The 18647-nt window shown below is 41.4% G+C and overlaps 1 protein-coding gene across 1 annotated transcript; it reads left to right on the top strand.

Annotated features, from left to right (window-relative positions):
- The first annotated feature begins 740 nt into the window (after positions 1-740).
- On the top strand, positions 741-1947 carry atoh1a (atonal bHLH transcription factor 1a). The gene has a single exon (XM_061261845.1). It carries the CDS (start codon positions 877-879, stop codon positions 1798-1800), a length of 924 nt encoding a protein of 307 aa, XP_061117829.1. The 5' UTR covers positions 741-876; the 3' UTR covers positions 1801-1947.
- Positions 1948-18647: the final 16700 nt, after the last annotated feature.

The raw sequence follows: 18647 nt of genomic DNA, 5'->3' as shown, positions 1-18647 counted from the left end.
CTTACTATTCGTATTGTAACTTATTTTATTATTTGTTGTTTATTATTAATTTTTTTTTTCCTTATTGTTCGTATTATTAGGCTATATTAATGCCAACAACAACAGTAAAAATATTAATTAGCAGCATCGAAGTCGTCATAATGACAAAATAAGTAGGCTTACGTGGAAAATGTAGAAATATTGAGATGAAAACAGTTCTTTTGGCCATACATTTTAATTTATGGTTCGTATTATTCAATTTAATTCTCAAATTTAAAAAATACATAAAACATGTTGCAAAGAAGCAAACTGTTCGTATTTCAGCGCATTAGATGTCCACAGTACATCGCATTTAACACTATCTGTTTGTCATTTTGGAGATGTTCTTATCGCCTATAGGCATCGCCAAGAACAAGTGGCTGGGTGCGGGTGGACACGCACAGTGGCCATCAAACTGAAGTCCACATTCCTCGGAACTCAGTTAGTATGACTGTCGTGCGTCCTGTGGGACGACCCATTGTGCGAGTAACACCCCAGTTAAACAGCCCTTAACTGTGGCATTATCATAAACAGTTTGGGCATAATAACCTCTCTCGGGCTCTGCGCAGCTCCTCATTGGTCGCCTGCACGCGCCTGCCCCAAGTGCTCTTATTGGTCAAAGCGACACGCGACCGGCGTGAGAAGGGGGGCTCCCAGGCGCGTGCCGCTTTTTAAAGGGACGCAGCGCCTTCAGACACCAGAGAAGCGGTCCTGCACGCGACCCCGAACAGGCAACCGGTGTAACTGCAAAAAGGATAGCAAACTGTGGGACAGCAAAACTTTTTATAGTTTTTGAAACGTTTTTACCTACCTATTCCGTTCCTCTCCAAGTTACGCAAACCATTTCATAAACATAAAATGGATGGGATGATTGTGGAGGAATGGGGCAAGGATGCGAAAGACATGAGCGCGTTCGGAGGGCAGCAGTCGAGTTTGGGGAGGGGGGAACACCGTGGGTACCCAGAAGATCTGGCACTAATGGACAGCAGCGACCCACGCGCCTGGCTGGCTCCCGTGCAGCCTGGCACCTGCGCGGCACACGCCGACTACCTGTTGCACTCGCCCGGTTCCAGCGTGGAAGGCGTGTCCCCTTCGTCAAGCCACAGCTCGAGCTACAGGAAGAGTACCAAGAGCCCCGCCAAAGTGCGCGACCTCTGTCGACTTAAGGGGGTTGTGGGAACGGAGGAGGGCAGACAGAGAGCTCCATCCAGCAAACCGGCGAATGGGGTGCAGAAACAGAGGCGAGTAGCGGCCAATGCGCGGGAGAGACGGCGGATGCATGGACTGAATCATGCTTTTGACGAGTTGCGCAGCGTCATTCCGGCTTTCGATAATGACAAGAAGCTATCCAAGTATGAGACACTGCAGATGGCACAAATCTACATCAACGCGCTGTCGGACCTGTTGCAGGATCCAGCTGCAACGGCGGAGTCGCAAAAGGGCGAGCTCAGGTCTGCCACTGTCTACGACGAGGACAGCAGTCCTCGGGGACCGTCGTCTTCCTCGTGCCGGAGAGGGATAGCCGCAGCGTACCCGGTGCAGCTCAACACGACGCCATTCCAGTTCGACAACGGAGCGTTCGCGACACTAATAGGACAGGAGATGCTGTCTCCCACGGAAACGCTGAAGTCTCCCTCCGGGGACAGCAAAGACTCGCCCCGTTCGAACCGAAGCGACGGAGAGTTTTCCCCACACTCGCACTTCAGCGACTCGGACGAGACGCAGCTACAAAGTGAAGATGAGCTCCCAGAACTGAAACTTACCAGCCACCATACTTTCTAACGGCGATTCCCATAGGAATTTGAATGTCTCATCTCAATATTTTCCGAAGTGGGAATATCCCCTCAACTCTAACGCGTTACTTAAAAAAAAAACTTTAAAACATTATTATGTTTGAGAAAACATTATTATGTTTGAGAAAACATTATTATGTTTGAGAACCATTTTTTATGTTTTTTTGTTTGTTTTTTCAATGAAGGCTACTTTAAAATAATTACGTTCTGCCAATTGAATTGTCCCATTTCTGGTGAAACGGAGAGGACTCCTCTGCCATGTCGACTGTCGGGCGCAGCGCTGCCACGGGCTCTCTCACATGTTACCAATATGAAAAGTTGTCTTCCACGAGAATCCTGAATCTGTCAATGTACGAAATGATTTGCTCATTATTTGCCTTATACTGTTCATGGTCCATGTTTTTTCCTCTCTTCATGTCCCTGTATGACATTGTCTGAAACTTCTAAAGTTAATGCTTGCACTTTAAATAAGAGCCAGAGGCTTGAAAAACGACAAACGTATGTTGTGAAATACATTTGTTATAATACTTGTAGTACTGCCAATTTGATACATATAATTTAAAATAGCCATTAGTTTTTTTTTTGTTTTTTATTTCTTGTTTTTCATTATTTGTAAAGCGAAGATCTTCTTGCTTTTACTCGAAGGTGACGGTGAAGTATTTATTTCTGAGTGATTGCCCTGTTTGTTCTGCTTTTTTACAGTTAAATGTTACACTTGCTGAAAGCTAGCAATTTTGCCATTGTCTTAAGTTTTCATTGATTTGTAAAAAATAAAGAATGAAAAAATTAAATGAAAAATTATGTTATTCTTTCAGTGTAATTATTGTCGCTAATTTCTTTCTTCATTGTCTGCTACACCTGTAGTAGGCCTACATCACTTGAACATATCTCGTCCGCTATTTCAAAAGACATATTTTCCAAACGCTTTGCTGTGGTGGTATTATCAGGAATTCACGACTGAAATGGCAACATTTAAAATGTCGAATAAAATAATGTTTATAATTATTATTATTATTATTATCATTATCATTATTATTATTATTATTATCATTATCATTATCATTATCATTATCATTATTATTATTATCATTATCATTATCATTATTATTATTATTATTATTATTACTAATAATAATCACAATTATTATTATTTGTATTATTCAGAGGCCCTATGGATTAATACGTGAAACATCTTCCGCTTCATCTTTCCTCAGGACAGATCAATATCCTTAAGTGTGTATTTCCCGCGTGTTCATCAGTTGTTCAATGAGTATTGCTACATTCATTCAAAATACAAAAACTAATAATAGTTATTAACTTTGCAATCAAATCAGCAAATCACAACTTACTTTTCACGTGACGTTCTAATTCACGAGGATGGGGCGCTGAAATACGATAGAAAGTACCGTTATGTAAAAATCTTTCAACATTGTGGTTTGAATATTCCATGCTTACTGACTATGTTTGTCCTTTTGTACCATAATAATAATAATAATAATAATAATAATAATAATAATAATAATAATAATAATCGAAGAAGAAGAACAAGAATAAGAAGAAAAGAAGAAAACGACTGCACCCGTTCTTTGAACTGCTATCAGCCTCAGGCGGAGGAATAGTTGCTCATGACATTTAGTTGACTTGTTTCTGGTCAATTTTAGTTATACTTGTATACTTTCGCAATTCCTGCGAACACACTATAGGCCCTAGACACTCTGAGCCGACCACTTCGTGTGGGGTTAAACTATATGTGTTTCACGCAATCTAAAGCACGTGTTGCTTTACTTTTTCATGTGTGAAAATCACAAGTGTGAATTCAACATGTTCACATGTGAATGAAAATATTAACGTGAAAATTCAATATCACAAATTGATATTCTTACATGTGATTGGCCTTTATGTGAAATAATATTTCCACGTGTGAAAATACAACATGTCACATTGTGTCCTTTGCATCATCACATTTTCACTGACTTAAAAACTACAATTTTGTGAAAACATAGCATGTAATTGAAATACCATAAATTAGCCTACCTTTTCTGCTCTCGTATTATAAGTGGGATTATTTTTATTGTTCGCGTGCGAACACGCTGCGTGTTCACATGTGGTTTTTGTCCATAGATCTCGTTGTCTCATATGTAAATATTATTGGGTCGGCCAACAAATCAGCATAATCGACCCAGGCTCGATTAAATGCTTAATCGATTACAAACGTCTACTCGCTTAACTTATTATTAGTATCCAAGCTAAAATTGAATATAGCCCAAGTCTGTTAAACCAATTATTATTGAGGCTGGCTGACTGGCTGTATTGGGACTTCATGTGATGGCTATGTTTCAGTCCTTTAATACAAAAATATGGAGTATAGATGTGAATAACCGATTTAAAGATATTTAGTTTTTTCTTATAGCCTACTTTTTTCAAAGAAGTCGACTAACAATTTTCAACACAGCTGCATGTTCGTATATCTATTGAATTAGATGAATGCCAAGCCGAGTTTGGAACCGGTCCCCAAAACAACGCTCGTTCTCCATATGGCGGTGTGCGCCACTTCTGGCCCTTCCCGGGGCTGATGTCTGTCTTACTGTCAAACTTCAACGCTTGCCTGAAACATTATAAAGTTTTATTGCACGCGTTTGTGCTTATTTCTAGCCGAATTGAAAATGATACCTCAACCCTGTATGACTCATATGTGGTCGATTACATTTGGGATTTGATGTTTGAATGAGGAGCTGGACCAATAAAATGGGTCATGGTGCTTGAGAATGACTAGTTTGTTGGGTTTTGTAGGATTTTGCTATTTTACAAAAGAGACCATCTAAAACTTGTTGCAGGTGCATGCCTTTAAAAATTAATTATAGTTATCGGGGAAAAGTTAGAGTTTTTCGGTCGGTTAGCAGAGAAAATGGTAATTGGAGTGTGTATTAATTTGTGGACAATAGCTGGCAAGGCTGCAGCTCGAGGTGTTCGGTGTCTTTATTGAAGCACGCGCTGTCAGCTGGTGAGCGCGCGGGTCCCCTCCACTCACCGTGAGCTATTTCCCCCAGGACCTGCTTCTGGAAAGACCACACTTGCAAAGTAAGCCTGCCAGTCTTTCTGAAGGACTGAAAGCACACGCGTGCATGCACACACACACACACGCACACGCACGCGCGCGCACACACACACACACACACACACACACACAAGAGAGAGAGAAAGAAAAGGGAGAGAGTGAAAGAGAGAGAGAGAGAGATGATAGATACCAAAGGACGTGTTAGAGGCTAGGTTACTTAATCTCCATTCCGATAACATCAATTTTGAATAAAAGTAGGAATACCAATCCATTCCTATTCTTCTGGGTCTGTAGCCTAGATCAATATGTAATTCCAAAGTAATTATCACAGTTATAATCTATGTAAATAACAATTGACTTGTTATTGAATTGTGTAGACTGTTATGTGGTATTGTGAAATAAAATATCAAACATAGGCCTGATGATTTAAAAATGAAGTTTCATGGTCAATGTCGGAAAGCCTTTTTTAAGTGTCATTTTTTAAAGAGCCATCATACTAACAACAATTCGTGTTAGTTTATACAGTCATTGCTTTCCTTTCCGTATTCATTATTGTTGCAAACTTTCTTTAGTGTCCTGCCTGATTTCATTTCAAACGTTGTGTAAAGTAAATAAGTAATTATTTATGGGAGCGACCATGTGTAGGCTACCTACGCAGGTGTCGCCACCCCCAGGTTTTAACCAATCACCCGCGATCCCATGTGATCGTTTTCTCCATATTAGCGCACGGAATAATAGCAAATATTCCGTGCGCGCACGGCGGTGTTTAAATATTTATAGATATTATCTGTCTATTATATGTTTATAATCGGAACGACTATCTGTACCAGCTTGACTCTTATTGAAACCTCGAAACCAGGTAATTTATCGAATTTCTTTACCGTGCGAGCTATTTTACAAGCCTACTTACACTTCAGCCCTGGCGCACAATTGCTGCAGTCCACAGAATTTCCCCTGTTTATGCGACATTACGCAATTCGGTGGTCAGTAAAATACTTTTGCACTAAAGCCTATCAAAATTAAATTATTAAAAATGTGTGTTACATACGAGAATGTCCTACAATATCGTCAGTTACTAAAAGTTACTAAGAAGAGTCTCATGGTGGTGATTTCAGGCGTATTGACACATTAGCCTACCACATAGCTAAATTACATGAACAAAATTAATATTATATGTTTTCAACTTTAAGAAAAATGTATGAGAGAATTTTAGGAAATCGTCTAGTCTACAATAGCCTACTCAAATTAATATTTAAAGACACAGTGGATAGCTCTGGAATATACTGGATTTGAAATATGAGATAGAAACAACAATACCGTTAACTATACTAGTAATTGACTAAATGTAAAGTTTATCGATCGATGCTACATCGTTTTAAGGACTTCAAAAATAACTCAAGCGATTGTAATGAAAACCGCAGTTATTCGTAGTAGGCGATGTTGTATTTTTCGTGCATACATCGTGAGAAAGTTACCCTTCTGTAATACAATGTAGGCTGCATACAACTATACAAATTTGCTGTTGTCAAATTGTGCCTATTTCAACGAAGGTATGACAAATAAACGCGATTAAACGGAAAGAGATGCTGGCCATGTCCCCTAAATTGAAATCCACACCATGATATTGCGGATTAAATTACTTTAAAATGAGCTGAATGCAAGTGCTCCTCTTTACACGATTGTTATTGCAAAACATCATATTTTTCGGATATGAATCAGTTAGGCGAAAGTTAGGCAGCGACCGTTACGCTAATAGGCTAATCCAACGCATAAACTCAAGTTTACAGACATGACATATCAGTTATCATAACAATGTATCATATGCGTATCTTTCTTGAATGCGATGTTAAACCGCACTGTAGTTATGCAGCTGTAGGTAGTTAATTATTCTTAAATAAATAGCATATGTCATTCGAGTGTATAATCCTGTGCTGTGTCTCATCCTGCGGCTCTGGCGTCTCCTGAAAGACGACTCGTAAACAAGTGTTTTGCGCAGACAGCTGGGAAACAAGATGAGTTGAAGTTTCACTCTCATTAAATATTCAGAAAGCCATTGTGGAAAAATATAAGCAGAACCTTGCCTTGCCTATCCTTCTGGTGTAACGACAGAAACACAATGCAAAAGTTCCTGAGAAGATGAATGCAGCCGAGTCATAACTGCGTGACACCTGCACCCCAAAAACACATTTAAACAAAAAGTGTCATCTTTCGCATCTTCGGAGATTTTGACCGTTATATTTTCTTCATTAAGTGAAGGTGTATAATGTTCTGTTCAGAATCAAGTGACGGATAAATGTTAATGAAATTAAAAAATTCTGTCTATAAACAGACTTTTCTGAAATTGGTATGCCTATATTTATGCAATGATAGGAAAAACCTGTATGTTTAAGTGGAGTGGAATATTATTCCTTTTTTGAGGCGTGGTGGTATGTGTGAAAGCAACCTAATTATGCCTGACAGGGGAATGTGTTCCCCTCTTGAATAATCCATTCAAAGGAATCCTCCGTTGTTGACACATTTGAATTTTTCTCACGAATCTCTGTAGATCTTGATGGATTTTGAGCCTATTGAGCCCATGTCAGATACATTAGGTCCATAATAGCATATGTGTCATTTTTCATAAAACATAAAATCATGCTTTTTTTTATTTATAAACTATTTATAAACTATTAGTTTGAACCATGTGTTTGGGAGCCAGAATCTATCTACCTTCCAAAATGAGTACAATGTTAAATCATGACCGTTTTGCTCATCCGTTTGTTTTAAACAATTACAAAATGTTTTGGTGCAACCACCATCATCTCTAAACTGACGTCAAAGCCCGACAACAGAAAATAATAAGTGAATTGGAAACAGGCGATGAAAGAAATGAGTAGGTTGACACAAAAACATACATATTCCAAAGCTCTTCCGTTGAAAAGGGTTCTTCCTGAATTTTTCATGAGATATGGGGGGGGGGGTTCACGGAAACCAGGAAAAGCTAGGACTCTCTGGGGATTCCAAAACAAAAGACAAAACTGGGCCGTACTTCCCAGCTGCCGAAGCACAGAGGAAGAGGCGAAGGGAAAGAGCGAGGGATGAAGGGAGAAAGGGAGAAAAGGGCAGGGAGACAAGGAAGAAAAGAGAGAAGAAATCCAGCGGCTGCACAGAGAGGGATTTTCCTTTCTGTCACCGCGTAGCTAATCGTCATCCAAAAATACCCGACAGTAAACAGCTCTAAAACGCTGCCGTGAAACGCGGCATCGGATGTCTCCGACCGTAAGGGCACTCGCGTTGAACCCGGTGACCACGCTCAAGTTCAAGCCAGGCAGACGTCAACACACACACACACACACACACACACACGCACACACAACACCTGTCAAAAGTCTCCGCGAGAGCTCACCTGTAAGTGTCAGTATGAAATATTAATGTTAGAGAGGGTCAGTGTACAGTGCCTGCACTAGGACACGCATATACCTGCGGACACAAAGAGCTATGAGCAAAGCTTTGTTTTCTTTTTTGAAAGATCGCTATCTAGGCTGGGAGGGGAAATAATAGAAACTGACACTTGATCCGATGAATAAGTGATATGAATAATGCATTAATGGGGCGCTGACTTTCTAAGTCTACATTGTGTCGTGCTGCACGATATATCCCAAACATTACATTCTGTCCTTTCTGCTGGTTTGTGTTCCAGCTGACCTTTCCCCGCTATAGACGAAACTACTGATTGTCGTGAAATCTTGAGCTGGTTTAAGAATGTGCCTGTGAGTTCACGAGAATAACTTTTAGTGGTAGTTTAGTAGCGGTAATCTTGGAATGTGAAAATAGATTAATTATTACCCATGATGCTATGGGTGGTTCAGGTTTATGACTGCAACTGGCTGATATATCCCAGGCACTAGGACTAAATAGCCAACCAGGTGCTGTTATCAACAGAAGAATAAATGGGACTTCACCAAAATAGGCACATTAATCTACTTTCAGAAAAATAAACTGTATGTTAATGCAGCCTGTAGCCTAGTGGCTAAGGTACTTGCCCGGGACCTGGAAAGGTAGGTGGTTCAAGCCCCAGTGTAGCCACCATAAGATCCATGCAACCATGCAAAGGCCCCTTAACCCTGCATTGCTCCAGGGGAGATTGTCCCCTGCTTAGCCGAATCAACGGCGAGTGGCTTTGGATAAAAGCATTGGCTAAACAACTGTAATGTAATGTAATGCAGCGATACAGCCACCATTGCTGCTGGGTGCGGCTTCGATCCTCGTGGCTGGTTAACAGGAGGAAGCCACCGCTCGTCAATGTAGCGCTGCCTTGCTCATTCGTCTCTCTGCCCACCATGAAAGAGAGGAGATGCAGGGTCACAGTGGTCCTGCGCGCTTTGTTCTTACCGGAGCTGCGCTTTTGTGCCTGTCACCTTCAAAGCCAACGTACATAGACTGACATGAGGCTTCTTGGGTAACCGTCCCATTCAACATTGTACAATAGGTCAGTCAATTATCCCCACGCTCAATTCCTGCTGAGCATCAGTTACCTTCTTTGTATCTATCTATCTATCTATCTATCTATCTATCTATCTATCTATCCATCCCTTTTACAGTCATCTCCATTTATATACACAGATATGTCTGTGTGTGTGGGCATGCATGTGTGCTTGTGTGTATACTTGTATGCAAATGTGTGTGTGTGTGTGTGTGTGTGTGTGCATGTGCGTTTGTGTGTGTGTTTGTGTGTGTGTGTGTGTGTGTGCACATGTGTGTGTGTGTATGCATGTGCGTTTGTGTGTCTGTTTGGGTGTATGTGTGTGCTTGTGTCTGTGTGTGTGTGTGTGTGTGTGTGTGTGCGCGTGTGTGTGTGTCTGAAGGAAGTAGCTTGACCGCATGGGAAAGTCTTCTGACACTTTATGACTTCCACACAGGTTGGGTTACACTTGGCGTGCAGCCCCCCTTCAGAGGTGTAAGGGGTTCGACGGCGGACGTGAATAGCAGCCCATAAATCTGGGAGCGATTCTGCTGGAGGCCATTCCCCCGCCTCACCACCGTGAATGCCAGGCCTGAGCAGGAAGCAAGGAGGCCTGACCCGCGTAATTTAGACGGGGAGGCGATAGTGTACAGCGGGGAGAACCCCAGATCCCATTGGCCGGTTGCACGGAGAGGCGCGGAGGCATCAGGGCTGGGTGGCGTCACTCCCGCCCGCTGGCCTGACATGGAAACAAGGCCCGCAACAATGTGGGCTCCCACAAGGCCATGTTCACCACACCTATCCTCCTTTCACGGGTCTGATGTCCTGCAGCGTGCGCATTCACCTGTCAGCGTGAGTCACAAGCCGGCTGATTAAATGCACCTTACTTCCTGTTTTAGAAAGAAAAGACACATCGTAGGTTGCAGTACAGTAGAGGGTGTAGATCCAGGTGGATATCAGAGATGCTCACACTTTGCTTTAGATGTGTGTTATGTCACAAAGTATTGTGGTAGAATTAAAGAAATATTTCAAACAATATTTTGATAGATGACACATTTTTTTGGTAGATGAAGTAATATGCAAAGGTAATGACAATGTAGCTGTCATAGCATAGACAAAAGGAAGTCCTGGAGTAAATTGAGTTTTGTTTGGAGAAGCGGCATTCAAAATACGATTTAGTTTAGGACTAGACTTAATCTGTGTCCATCACGTGTTAAACATTTTGCACAGCGTAACCCAAGATTAGCTGGCATTCAAAGCAAATTTAGAGGTCTGTCAAAATGGCCACCACATACATGGAATTTAACAAATGATAGCATGCTAACACAGAAAGAAAGAGATTAAGCAAAAAGATTATCCCCATTGTATCATTTAAACAGTAACAATTTTGCATAACCTCCTTGTACTGCATACAGTTTACCCTGGTGTAAAATCAAGTTTTGACCAGCTGGAAATACCAGCTACCAGCTGTTCCAAAACCTAGCTTGAGCTGTTTTGTTCAGCAGGGTAGAGTAATGGAGGTACTGGTCTGGTATGCAGAGGGAAGCCATGTCCCAGTGGATCTGGTCTTTGTACTGAAAGTTCTACAGGAATGTCTTCTTCTGCACCAATGTGATGGGCTGAATCTCTCCAGTAAGTGATTATTTTTCTCGTTTGAAAAGGTGCTGGTGTTTTTCTATTGGTTTACATTTTCTTGTCTGTGCCTGGCTTGTATGTATTACACGTAACATCTAGGCAGATCAGAAGATGGTTTGAATTATGTGCAAAGACAAACATGACATGCATGCCCATGTCATACGATCAGATTTCAAATAACTGCCTGGTATTGGCAGCTGTTCAAACAAAATTACGGATATTTTATATTGCAATCTCCTGTTGGGATTATGGGAGGCTGTGTGAGTGGGAGGATTATCACATGCTAATGCTAACATGCTAATGATATGTCATGCCAATGCTAACACCCTAATGGGCTATTCATGATTGAAGAAAAAACAGTCAACAGTTCTCCAGCAACCATCCCTGGTGGGAATATCCAATTAATAATGAATTCAATAACCTAAGTACCCAGCTTTAACAGGTGCTTTCTCTTGGTTTCAGACAACATACTGGTAATATTAACCAAAGTTCTTTGTTACATGAATAATATATTCAGTGCATTCATATAATCACAATTTCACATCTGTTTCTGTATATGGACATGTAATCTAAGTGCAATCAATGTAATTACTGAAATAATGATGCGCAATGAGATGAATACGATCGAATAAGGATTAATCAGTGTAACTTTCAGTGTAATCTTATAAGAAGAAATAGAGATATTAATTCTGCACTAATTTCATTATTTCACATTGATTTACTGTTTTACATGAAAATATTTCTCCAACGCCCTTAAGCATGCAAACTTAATGGAATTTGGTTGGTATTTTTCATTACTTAATGACCACCTATCAGCCTTCCCTTGGCAGTAAAAGCACTCGGCCAACAGAAGGGCAAAACAAGCAAGCACACCAATACTCATGAAGTGCATTACAGACCTGTTTACCAAAGGGCACATTACAGACCTGTTCACCAAAGGGCACATTACAGACCTGTTTACCAAAGGGCACATAACAGACCTGTTCACCAAAAGGCACATTACAGACCTGTTCACCAAAGGACACATTACAGACCTGTTCACCAAAGGACACACTACAGACCTGTTCACCAAAGGGCACATTACAGACCTGTTTACCAAAGGTCACATTACAGACCTGTTCACCAAAGGACACATTACAGACCTGTTTACCAAAGGTCACATTACAGACCTGTTCACCAAAGGACACATTACAGACCTGTTCACCAAAGGTCAGTGCACTCAAGGCAGTGGCACGTGACGCCTCCAAGAGAGGGTTCTAGAAGATCATGTGGTTATGTTGTTCTGTTTTTTTTTTTCCGGGGCAGATGAACTCTTGGGAGCAACAGGGTTTCTGCGATCGCTGCCCACACCTCCCCACCTGCTCGGCCCTTCATCTGTGGAGCGCTCTGTCCCGGCCCATTGTACAGTGACGGTCCAGATAATATTTCAGCTGGTAGCCGCGCTCTGGGGACGGATACTGTATATTGTAGGAGTTTCTTGTATTTTATTCCGCTCCTTTCATAGCCGCTGAAAGGCTCCCCTAGTCCATTTCCCAGGGGACCCCCACTCTCAGGTATCGTGTGGGTGGAGCAGGAGGGAGTGGGGCAGGCTAGAACAGACAAGGGTATCGTTTTCAGGCCTGTGCACAGACAACCTTCTCCACCCCCCACCCCCCACACACACCACCCCCCACCTCCCACCAGCCCCCTCCTCCCACTGCCCTCCGCTACCCTCCCATTCCCAATTAGAGATACATGTCCGATCCCTTTCATTTGCCTCACAGATCCCCATTCACCTCCCAAAGAAAACCCACAACAATGGAGAGTTGTGGAAAGCAATTTTGTAAATCGAAGAGAGGCAGCGATGGCGGAGTGCGGGAGCGGCTCAAGTCACATGGGTGAGGAAAGGCAGGCCGGTGGCCATGAACCCAGCCAGCACCACCATCACCACCACCACCCCACCCTTCCCCCAAGTATTGAATAACCTTTGCGTTGCGTACCACGCCATTTACCCCCTCAAAACCGGAGCCTGGGCTTTGACGCGTTAAGCTGGATGTTTGAACTTAAGTGGCTGGCGAAGGGGAGGTTTTTTTTTTGTGTTTTTTTTCTCTTGGTTTTTCTCCAAGGACAAGCGTAAGACGCATCACCTTCGAGAATTCGAGGGAGCCAGGAGCGAGGGTGTTCCGTCGCTGTTCTGTCAGAGCCGACAAAGTCTTACTCAGGACCGTGTCTCTGTTGCTGCAGGGCATTCTTAAAGAAGCACGCCTGCCTCTTCACACAGATAGCGCCTATCACAACATCACAACAGTGCCACATCCTCACACCACTGCTGTAAATCTGGCCCACTGGGCACGTGGGGAAAAGGAAAACTCGGCTATTTTGTTAACCAAGTGGGATTAGCTTCGGACTTAGAGCTCTGAAGTGGTCTTTTTGTTTATTTTCATTGCCGGAAGGCGCCTTAGTAAGCGATACTTCCTGTCTCTCTCCGCATTTGATGTGCTCCTACATTTATTGTAGCCTGTTTCATTTCAATGCTTCTTTCCTCAATGTTACTACCCAACCCTCATTAGACTTGGGACATGGTACCCAACCCCTTACACAGTGTTCTTACCGTGTGCAACCGTCACCCCCCTCCACCCAGCCTCTTAGCTCCCAAGCCTGCTCCCATATAGATGAGTAATGCCTCACTGCACATTTCAATCACATCCTGCCATGGACACACTATGGGGGCACTGGCAGCCATCGCTTCTGCTGGTACAATCACAACACATTTCAGAATTGCAATCCTCATTTCTCTCTCTCCCTCTCTCTTTCTCTCATGCTCTCTCTCCCACACACACACACACACACACACACTCACATTCACACAGCTGAGTTGGCTTAATGCCAAAGGAAGGCGCTATCAGTGGAGGATTGTCATGTGTAACTGAAAAGCCTAGTTAATTATCTCCTTCACCTTCCATATGGTAATGGAAGTGTGGGGATTATCCAGCTGCCTGGTCACTTATCTCGGTCTTTGCACACACCCACTTTTGAAGCAGGGAGAATTCAGGTCGCATTCACACCTTTTCTGCTCCTCGATACTGCTCCTCGATACTGCGCCATCCACATTCACTGTATGCGAGCCGTGTTGAGTTACTGCTGCTCATTGAAAGTATCGAACACCGTTAGTCACATGTCTTCTCCTTTTAACCTTTGTTAACCCTTCTGGTCTGACCTTGCGTGTGCTGAAAGCACCATTCAGTTGAGGCTTACAGGAACTGGCAAAACAATACTGCTTTTTTTCTATGAGGCACAGTGATTCTTGTTCTGCACCAATGCAATCTTTACAAACTCCATAATGGTGGAAATACAAATACAGTTGTGTCATCAACAGGATATTGTAACGTGTGTGTTTGACAGAGATAATTTATTTACGCCCCTTGTTAATGATGAAGGAAAAAATAAGACGCTTTTAATTCTCAAACATGATAAATTCAACAGAAGAAATCATGACACTTTTCTGAAATTATATATTTAAAATCCAAGTTCAGTACTCAGTGCTGAAGAACAGAACAGAACAGTTTTCAGTACTTTGTGAACCCTCTGTTTGTAAGGATAATACTTCTGAGTCATCATCTGTTGTGTTTAATGAGATTGATGAGAACATGGGCGTGGGATTTTTGACTATCCCTCCATACAGGATCCTTCAAGACCCTTCTGTCTGTATACAGAGATGGCCATTGCAAAACATTTTTTGTAGTTTTGTAGTTTTCTTTTGTTGTTAGTTTTTTTGGTAAACCTAGGAACATACTGAAAGATCCATTTGATGAAAAGATTGAGGTTTCTGGTAGAGGGAAGCAGTTTTTGGCCAAAAATGTATTGGCACCTACTGGAATTCATGATTATAGTCTCCAAAACCATTCGCCTCCCTGTAAATTGGGGCAAGATGCACTTATAGAGGTTTATCATTGTTCTAGAACAGTCATGACATTACATTACATTACATTATTGGCATTTGGCAGACGCTCTTATCCAGAGCGACGTACAACAAAGTGCATACCCATAACCAGGGATAAGTTCGCTGAAAGACCCTAGAGGGAAGTACAATTTCAACTGCTACCTGTACAACGACCTATCCTGTTCCTGGAGATCTACCGACCTGTACGTTTTCACATGTAAAGGTCTGCATTAAACTGATACTTAGTCAGGTGCAATAAATTAGGGTTGGAAAAAATTTAAACATACAGGATGGTAGATCTGCAGGAAAAGGGGTGGTTATGGTTGTTCTAGTGGTTTTATACTTGACAGTTGGTGAACTGAAAATTGGTGGGGCACAAAGCTTGTTAACAAGCCATTTCAGAGGCAAATACAATGTCAGTCACAACAAAACAAATTGTTAAGTATTTTCACCTATTTTCAGCTCATCAACAGCTACTGATACGTCTTAACTACCTAGCAGTGTAAAGTGAGATGTTAAGCTTTATGTATCAGTTTAAAGACATTACCTGACTTGTGAAGGCCAACATCCCTTTGTCCTCATTCATCGGACATTTCTTTGTCTTTCCCCATGCTGATGGATAACACATGGATTTAACATCTTTTGGCAACATTTGTTCACTGCCCAGTGAACCAAGAAGCCATGGGAGTCCATAAGAAAGAGAAAATATATGTACATAATTGTGAGAATAATTGGGACACATATTTTCACAGAATATTCCTGTGAGCAATTATAATGCACTTAGTTTTATTTATTAGGTAAACCACTTGTACAAGGTAGGACCATGTTTTTCCTCCAACAGCCTGAATTGTTTACTGCATTAATTAAACATGGTGCTTGACACATTTTAATGGATTTTTGTCCATGCTGACTCAATAGCATCACATAATTCTTGCAGATTTTTTGGCCACATATTCGTTCCGTGAACCTCCCATTCCACCTCACCTAAAGGCTCGATTGGACTGAGATCTGGGGACTGCATTTGGAGTCAACTGAAGGCCATTGGAGTAAACCGAAGATCGTGGAACCAGCTTGAGACGATACATGCTTTTTAACATAGCGCACATTATCCTGTCGGAAGTACACATTTGAAAAAGGTGATGCACATGGTCAGCAGCAACGCATACAGTAGAACACGCCCTACCACCACAATCCAGGAAGGGTAACAAGCAGGTGTAGCCCATAAAGTGGTCACTTGAGTGGATATACAGGATGACAGGCAGGCAACAATAACTCAAATAACCACGTTACAACAGTGGTATGCATTACTTTACATTACATTATTGACATGTAATGGCTGTGCGGATTTTATTGTTTACTATTGAATATTTTGTTATTGAATTTGTATTTAATAAAACATCAATACAAAACACTTCAGACAAAGTTTTATTCCCTGCGGCTAGTGGGGAAATCCGAAAACATGCATGAAGGTGCCGGCAGACCCCTGAGGACACAGCTCACAGATGGGAGGATGAATAAGCTTTATGATCTGACATTTTACACCTGTTATAAATGTTCTGTGAAGACAGTTGTTGTGCAAATTGCTCCAAATTGTTGAAATTATTTGCGGATATATCTTTATCCCAAATTGATTGGATTACACAGAAGCCATTACACCCTGAAATGTCAGCAAAGGTGCGATTTCCCTGGATGGGAGTTTTTAAGAGCGTATAGTTATGATGCCATTTGCAGATGGTCTTTGTACGTGTCTTGACTTTTCCCAAATTGTGAGAAGATACAAGATCATGGGCCTGAAGTGCAATTTATCTTGTCGCAGAGGAATAGCTGAATAGATGACAACATCCTGAAGTCTGTGGATATACCAGCCTTTCTTTAATAGGCTGCTGGGTGACTGACATATTAGAATCTATCCAAGTTGTAACTGGGCATAAAATAAAAGACCAAAAATACATTTTAAAATTAGGTAGTGACAGCCCTCCAGATGACCTTTCATGTGGTATGGTGTCTAGTTTAATTCTGGGACATGTGCCTTTCCAAATAAAATTTGACATTAGAGTATCAACTTTGGTCCAATATTTATCAGGTGGGTAAAGCAGAATCATAGTGGCAAAAAAATGTGTATGTGGATGTGAATTAATATCCATTTTATTAATGGAGACCCTAGCCTGTAGAGCGATTGGAATTAATTGAAATCAGTCTCTATTTGTTAAAAAAATGTTTCAAAAGTGGTTTAAAGCAATCAAATGGAGTGAGGGATGGATATGAACACCAAGATATTTACAGTGTTTAACCCTATCCACTTTGCCCCCTTGTGGTTGAGTTGTCAACGTCTCAAACTATTGTTGTGTTCATATTCATATTTTGAGGGGTGGCCTGTAGCGTAGTGGTTAAGGTGCATGACTGGGACCTGCAAGGTCCGTGGTTCTAATCCCAGTGTAGCCACAATAAGATCTGCACAGCCGTTGGGCCCTTGAGCAAGGCCCTTAACCCTGCATTGCTCCAGGGGAGGATTGTCTCCTGCTAAGTCTAATCAACTGTACATTGCTCTGGATAAAAGCGTCTGCCAAATGCCACGAATGTAATGTAATATTTATACCATACAAAAAACTGCAAGGTAATAAAACCGGTGATTCCAGATTGTTAAAAAGATTATCTGCTAGTGAGAACAGCTGTCTAGATGCTTATCAGCCTCTTATTTTAAAAGCAGGGCAATAAAACTCCACCCTTCCCCATGCCATGCTCATGGTTTACAATCCTCACCTCACCACAGACTCAGACAATAAAAGGCATATTCTAACAATCCCTGATACCATTTCTCTATGTCAAAGAAATCATGTTCCAATATAAGAACAAAAATATACAACTCAGAAGTTGCTTGAATAAGCACATTATTTTGTTTTTCTTAGCTCATTTTTATTCCACATCCAGCCGACTTATTTCCAGTTTAGTAGAACTATGTTTGTTTTGCAAATGATTGGATACAGAGATATTTATGTAAATAAATAGTCCAAATGGTTATGAAGCTATGACTGTTTTCTGACTTACGTTGGAATTTATTTCATAATCCGTTCAGCCATTTTCGAGAAAACTATATTTTTGCCAGGACTATACCTAAGTGAATGCTGTCTTGAAATATTGTTGTGCAAATGCATTGCTAGGTCATTTCAGTACCAAACTAATGTAAAACAAGTTAAGCTTCTTGTACCTGGTTTCCTACCCTTTCCAACAAAGTATAATGTGTAATTTCCAGGTGACGGACAGTTAAGGAATATTGCTGCATTCGCATAGCAGAATGAAAATACAGACGTGCGTAAGGATTTGGACTTGCTATTGATAAACCTATAATAGTACTGCCTAACAGGGGTCTGGTTAACCTCATTTTGAAATTAAGTTCCATTTTAAAGGTGACGCAGTTTGGTTAGTAATCCTTTTTGGAGAGCTTTTTGGACACTTTGGGCATGCTTTATTAAAACATACTCTCATATACACTCACTGATCACTTTATGAGCTATTTATTAGAGTAATTGTTTTGACTTATTGGTCTCCTGCTGCTGTAGCCTATCCACTTAAAGTTTTGACGCATTCAAAGATACTCTTCTGCATACCACTGTTGTAATGTGTGGTTATTTGTGTTACTGTCACCTTCCTGTCAGCTTTGACCAGTCTGGCCCCTCTCCTATGACCTCTTATTAACAATGCATTTTTGCCTGTAGAACTGCTGCTCACTGGATGTTTTTTGTTTTTCGCACCATTCTCTGCACACTCTGTAAAATCCCAGGAGATCAG

This window comes from Conger conger, chromosome 11, assembly GCF_963514075.1.
Source record: "Conger conger chromosome 11, fConCon1.1, whole genome shotgun sequence".
NCBI lineage: Eukaryota > Metazoa > Chordata > Actinopteri > Anguilliformes > Congridae > Conger > Conger conger.
This window is presented reverse-complemented; position numbering and strand designations above follow the sequence as displayed.